Below are 6984 nucleotides of genomic sequence, written 5' to 3'. Positions count from 1 at the left end.
ATACAGACAATGAGAATCTTGAGCACATACACACACACCATAGCTGCCACCAACACCACCACCACTAGAGACAGATAAAGCAGCTTATAAAACCAAGCAGCAATGCATCAATGTGCAGCTCAACTAGCAGCCCGCTCTGCTGTTACAAAATAACCAAACACATGAACACACACGCTGAAACCTGGTATACATGAGGGCTGCCCTACCATTACATGCATTGCAAAAGACATGTGTCAGTCGTACACACACACACACAAACACACACACACACACACACACACACACACACACAGAGGGAGAGAAAGGCTGCGGCGTGTAAGAATACAACACACTCACCTTGATTGCCTCAAGATCAATGGCAAGATGGGCTGTGCCTTGTCTTGCTTTCACTGTCTCCTTCCTTTTCCTCTTCCCCGCTCCCTCTCTCTCTCTCTCTCTCTCTCTCTCTCTGCAGACGAGCAGTGTGTCACAGCGGAGAGAGAGAAAAAACACTTGGCGTCTTCATGAATATCCGTGGCTTCACCAGCTTCCCTCCCTCCCTCCTCTCCTCTCCTCTCCCTCTCCCCTGCCACAGTGGTCTCCCCCAGCCACCCCCCACAGCCTCCATGGAGAAGCCCATCTCCCCTCCCTCCTCCAGCACACACTCACAGTATGTCCATTAATCCCATACAACAGCCACCGCTCCTCCTCCTCCTCCTCTCCATCGGTCCCCCTGGCTTTATTTTTACTTCTTATTAGCACCCACACACCGGCGCTTCGCTTCGACAGTCACGCATCATTTCTCACACAAACACCAGATTTTTATCTCAATGCAGCAGTCATATTAAGGAGTCACATTAAGTCTGCCCCCCCCCCCCCCCTCCTCCTTACTCACTCCCCCTCTCAGACACACACCTTCTCTTTTTTCCATTCCTATTGACTATGTCCTTCTACAGTCATTCAAGGACATACATTTCTCTCTGCAACATGCTGTGAGTATAATTCATTGAAGCAGAGTGTTGCTGCAGACCCAACATGGAAAATCATGCTGCTCCTATTATCTTGGATAGTTTAGTCCAAGTCTATGCACAAATCTCTCCCAAAGCTGGAGACAGCAGAACCACCGCCTTTGTTGGTTATGTGTTGAAGCAACACTTCCTGGAGTTGCTCCATTGATAATAAATGGGAGATTGACTGTATTTGTGACAGTGTTAGTACCCAGGATAATACCCAGGAATCTGAAACTGTGATGACTATTCCTCGGGGGCTTTGTACTATCAAATAGCTATTCAATGCCTTTCAAAATCAGTGGAAAGCAAGTTCACACGTCTCAGAAGAGAGGACTACTTGGCTATTAGTGATATCAACTGGCCAAGAACAAACAAAAGCACCCACACACACATGGCAGTATTGCATGAAGTTGGGATGCCATTCGGTTTCTCCCCCCTAGGATTTTATAGGCATTACCTAGATTTGATTTATGACCCATGCCTGCACCGATTGTTTTCTATTTACAAAAGTGACTGCACAAAGAAGCTTTGCCTCAAAAATCCTGGCCAGACCACTAAATCAAACCCACCAATTAATTATGAAAGAGAGACAGAGAGAGAGAGGGAGGGAGAGGGAGAGGGAAAGAGAGAGAGAGAGGGAGAGAGAGGGGTGGGGGTGGACAGACAGACAGAGACATGACAGAAAATAAGTCAGGCTTAACTAGGAAAATATAAACAACTCTTATACAACAATAAATGTGGCTTGCTTTATTAGACAATATCTGCAGTACAGGCTAAAAATGTACATTATCTCAAACTTATCATGGATAACACAAAATAAAACACTTATTTCCATTGTGGTTCCTAGTCTTAAAACCCTAGTCAAGACACAGACAGGACTCATTAGACAACACATTATGGCAGATTACATACACAAGTCAATAACCCATATTGTAACTTATTTTCCTCATCATACCTAATCAACAAATTAAGTGCAATAGAAAAATAAAAACAGCAGTTTTGGTATATGCGGGTCTTATCCCGCATATACAGTATGTGAGTATTGAATGTATGAAGCATTACCAGCACACTGTAGATACATTTTGACATGTCACTTCTGTCAATATAGCTTTCAGACACAGTCAAGGAAGTGATGTCAAAGGGAAGCATTTACATACAAAACAAATAGATATAAGATGAAGGGGCATAGACAAAAGAATTTAATATCGGAGAGGTGATGTAGGTCAAAGCTAAGGTGAAGGAAGGAAAGGGGGGTAGGAGTTCAATCGATGACACCAGAGACATTTTCCCACTGCCTCTAGCTCTTCATTAGGTTCTTCCTTCTTTTTTTTTTAATCTTCCTCTTCATCTTCTTCATCATTATCCCCTCCTGAGCCAGGGACCCAGAGTCCAGAGTCAATGCACCTCATCATATGGTATTTTCCTTCCTTTACAGCAGAGAAACATAATTAGACAGGTTCCAGGCACAGAATAAATAAACAAATGAATACAAATAAGTTCATATATTAGGGATGGGACGATATGCTTATGTCACGATATGATTCGATACGTGATATGGGGTTCACGATTCGATACAACCGTGATACGATGTAATGAATAGAAGTTCAATGACAACAAAATATGACTATGCAGAATTATGTTTATTTTTGAGCCTTCTTTCTAGCATTGGCTTTGGCTTTCTAGAATGTAAACAATTTAAAAATGTCATTACAAAGTGCAAATAATATAATTTGGATGGCGAGCTTATGAAATTGTGATGGGAAAGCCGTCTCATTTGTGTTTACTACAGCAGAATAAAATGCAGCTAATATCATGATTCATTTTTCTGCCCCACGATATTTATTGTCACATCTGTGTATTGCGATATATTGAATTTCGATAACGTCCAATCCCTAACATACATACATTCATAAAAACATTCATTTGCTTCCATTTAATGACTGGAAAGCATTGTTTTGGGTCTGTAATGATAACAGACATGTATACACACATGCACACCCCCACACTCACCAAGGGGTCCAGTTTGCTGATGGCGTCCTGCAGCATCTGAATGTTCTTCTCATCAAAACCCCTCTGCATTTCCTATGAGACAGGAAGTGTCATTAAAGTGCAAACATGGCACAATGGCCATGTTTGTGTAAATTGTGTGCTACCTACTGATGCGTCAGCACTTTTTCAGCATACTGAACGGCAGTCAGTTTAGTAGGCCAGAATGCTTTCATAGCCAGTATATGTAAAATGTCAGGATATCATCGCTTTTACATGCACCGTGGACGCCAGTGTCCATCATTTCTAATTCATACTTCAATACTCAGTTTTCCACAATTCTATTGAGTTTGGGCTAAATTTTATTATGTTGAAATGTTCCACATCACTGGAGAGACGCTTAACTCTATGCAAGCTGTAGGAAAGCAGATGACACCATTTACATTATACAGAGAGTGCATGCCTGACTGGTGGAGTTTCATTCTGGCGAGCTCTGATCGTCCAAATGACAATAAAGTTCATATCAATGGACTGTGCAAAAAATGAACTTCAAAATCTAATAATGGCATTGACATTTTTGAAAAGTTATTTTTAGTGGGTGTCTAGTACTAAAGGCTTGTCAACCTATGAATTAAATCCTCCAGTTCAACAACAGCCATATTAATATTCAGGTTGAGAGCCATGAAGGGGTCTGATACCTAGGTATATTAAAAACAGAGGCATTTTTTTCAAAATAGACTATAAAGACGACTAAAACTCTGTATATACAACATACATTTACAGCATGCGTAGTATAAAATAAAATAACATTGATATCAATGTAATGTGCTGTTTCTAATACCCATGAGTGAGGGTTAAGAGCCAGTAAAGACAAAGAAAAAGTCTCACTGATCAACAAAGGAGAAAATATTGCTTGGCAACATCAGGACTTAACTATGCAAGTGAACTGTAATGATTTTGCCTGACTGCTGACAATTAAAATTAGAAAATTTTAGCAATTCTTTTAGCAATTAACTAAAAATTGGAGACTTGAAAAAAAATAAAAAAATAAACAAGAATTTGAAATCTTTGAAATTTTTCTTTTGAGGGAGAGAAACATGTCGTAAAATACATATATCGTATAATATCCCCCACAATCATTACTGGACAGCATTATGTGGAACCTTTATCCTGGATAGCATTTCCTGCATAGTACTCTGCTGGTCATTTTAAGTTAGATGATGCTGGAGAAATGTTTGCCTACTAAATTGTTACAAATTCTGTATATTATACAGTATAAGTCTTCTGATTAGTATTTGCTGCATTAAGTCATAGAAGTAGTTGGACATAGCCCCATTCTACATACAGTGTATACATACATGTGACTATTACACTAACTGTATGCATTGTAGCATGGTGAACACACAGAACATGCTGGTGCGTTCAGCTTACTAATTCTGTCAGTACAGTTTTCACACAATGTTGATGCAACAATGCTACATTCACTTAATACACATAGGGCTGTAATCATAAATAAGTTTCTGAATTCAAAAAAGTTCACTTCATTCCAGATGGTAATTTGGAATGGTTTATCCACTTGGCCCCAACTTCTCCTGCATAGAGAGTTTGGCCTGAGCCATCAGGGAAATAGCAGTCCTACATGTAAATCATTGTTGAAGATAAAACTTGAGACCTTCGACAATAAATTAGGAAGTTTGGAGTCTGAATGTGTTTGGACAAACACTTTAAAATGAGTGCCAAGATGCAAGGCTGTCCCAATTATTACCCCTATATGGTGTGAGTGCAAACTGCACTACCACTACACTGTGTTAAATTATGTTGTGGTTTGTCTTTCATGCAGTAGCTTGTGTCAGAAAGTCATTCTGAAGTCTTTGCCATGTGAATGGTGGGATTCTGTGGAATGTCAGGTGCTGTGGTGTGTCACCTACTGTATGTGTTTCTCCATATAAATTTGAACATATAGTTGGAGATGCACACACAAGGAACATATGAATGTGAATGGAATGAGGCACTAAGCTGCATCGTTGATGCAGCTTAGTTTGATTCTATGGCAATAATGAAACGTCCGATAAACATATTTTGAAAAAAAAAATACAAACAAAAAGTTAATTTAAAGCGTGTGTATGATTAAATCCATGTATGTGTGTATGGATTACCTTAGGCAGTGATTGGTAGACCTCTACAGGGTCTAAACCGCCCGGGCCCAGTCTCTTCTGCCTCTCCTCCTCCTCCAGCTCCTTCAGAGCGTCCTCTATGCGGACCTGGGCACGGCCGCGGACACGCTCCTTCAGAGACTCAAGCTCGTGGTTGAACGCATCTTGGTATGGCTTGTCCGCAGTCTGAAACAGATACGCAAACACACTGAAATGACCGTAATCTCACACACATACAAATACAGATAATTGCGCCAAGGAAAGCGACCACACAGACAAAGATACAGGCATACAAAGTGAACTAACATTCTCCTACAAACCTTGATCTTGGAGAAGAACTGTCTGAAGCAGCCTCGAGGGTCGACCTGCAGCACTTGAGCCAACTCCAGGATGAACTGCATCACTATGGTCTGGTGGGCCACCTGCTCCATCAATGCATGTTTCTAAAGCAGATACACACAGAGTTTACAAGGCATTTCTGAAGCAGATACACAGAGTTTTCAAGGAATTTCTGAAGCAGATACACTCCAAACAGTGTACACACACATTACACACACACAGTGCACTCACCTCTTCCACCTCCAAGTCAATACACATGACAACAAGGCAATTAGCCATCTCTTCACACACCAGATGTGGGTTGTCCGACAGGTACTTCTGACTGTCGTCCCAGCGCCGCATCATGCCTGGCACACACACAAACACAGGTAGCAAAATAAACAATCTTGGCATAAAGACAAAACCGCCAACAGGTTTAAGGATATGGAACAGAGGGAGTGGGAAAGACAACAAACATACTATCATAGCCATATCAATCCTAAAAAAAACCTACCAAAGTGTTTGATTTCCTTCTCATACTTCTCCACAAATGTCTGGTGTTTCTCCTCCTTTTCCTCCTCTGTCTCCTCCTCGGCTGCAGGCTTGATGTTGAGCACACTCTAGAAAACAAGACAGGAGGAGACATAAAATAGAGCAATAAGGATATTAAGAAGTCACACATGCACTTGTACCTCTGAACTTCACAAAGTATGTGGCCTTCGTCTTTGCCTCACCTTACTGAAGCCGTCTTTGCTGAGTGTGTCTACATTCCAGGGCAGTTTCTTTTCTTCTCGTCGGTATTCCTCCATCATTTTCTCAAACTGCTGTTCATCCCTCCTCAGTTTTTTCACCTCTGCCCGGGCTTTACTCAGCTCGGCCTTTCTCTCATCCTCCTCCTCTCCCTCCTTCCTTCCTTCCTCCAGCTCTCTAAGTCGTCCCTGGGCCTCCTCTATCCGCCTCTTGCACTCTGCTAGGTTATTTTCCAAATCTTCCCCTCTCTGCTGAAACTCGGCCATTTGCTCCAAACGGACCTGTTGCGGCAAGGCCAGAGCGGGGGCAGTGGAGAGATAAAGGAAAGATGAAAAGAATGAGTGGCTTGTCAAAATAAGATAGAGATGGCAGGGTTTTGAAAGGGTGGGATGACCGGAACAAGCGGAATGGGGAGGAGAGTAGAAGATGGGTTTGTTTTGATGTTACATGAAAGTGGGCACTAACGGAGTGGGATGCCAAATATCCTGTGGATGACATGCATTCTTGTCACGTCTGACACTGGGTCATGACATGGTTCAAAATGACCTGTTCAGCCTCATTTGATCATCTTCTCAAAAGAATTAGTAGATGACCAAATATATGCACACAGAAACTGAAAGGGGAGATGACACAGAAGGGATTTTAAACACTATGCTCCTGTGTGCCAAGCCCAAACAGCAACATAAAGACAGTGCCATCCACTGGTTTTATTTGGGGCTTTCCCCATCTTGGCAAGCCTTGATTCTTCATATTCTATAGATATGAGATTTGGGGAACAGATACGCAAT

General features: G+C 41.7%; 1 protein-coding gene across 1 annotated transcript; it reads right to left on the bottom strand.

Annotated features, from left to right (window-relative positions):
- Window positions 1-1768: 1768 nt before the first annotated feature.
- On the bottom strand, window positions 1769-6528 carry LOC144538435 (hsp90 co-chaperone Cdc37-like). The gene is made up of 7 exons (XM_078282475.1): window positions 6181-6528; window positions 5961-6066; window positions 5699-5814; window positions 5449-5571; window positions 5132-5314; window positions 3000-3071; window positions 1769-2416 (listed from the first exon to the last, which is right to left on the bottom strand). The coding sequence occupies exons 1-7, from the start codon at window positions 6460-6462 to the stop codon at window positions 2321-2323; spliced, it is 978 nt and encodes a 325-aa protein (XP_078138601.1). The 5' UTR covers window positions 6463-6528; the 3' UTR covers window positions 1769-2320.
- Between the last annotated feature and the right edge of the window lie 456 nt (window positions 6529-6984).

This window comes from Centroberyx gerrardi, unplaced genomic scaffold (assembly GCF_048128805.1).
Source record: "Centroberyx gerrardi isolate f3 unplaced genomic scaffold, fCenGer3.hap1.cur.20231027 Scaffold_176, whole genome shotgun sequence".
Classification (NCBI taxonomy): domain Eukaryota; kingdom Metazoa; phylum Chordata; class Actinopteri; order Beryciformes; family Berycidae; genus Centroberyx; species Centroberyx gerrardi.
This window is presented reverse-complemented; position numbering and strand designations above follow the sequence as displayed.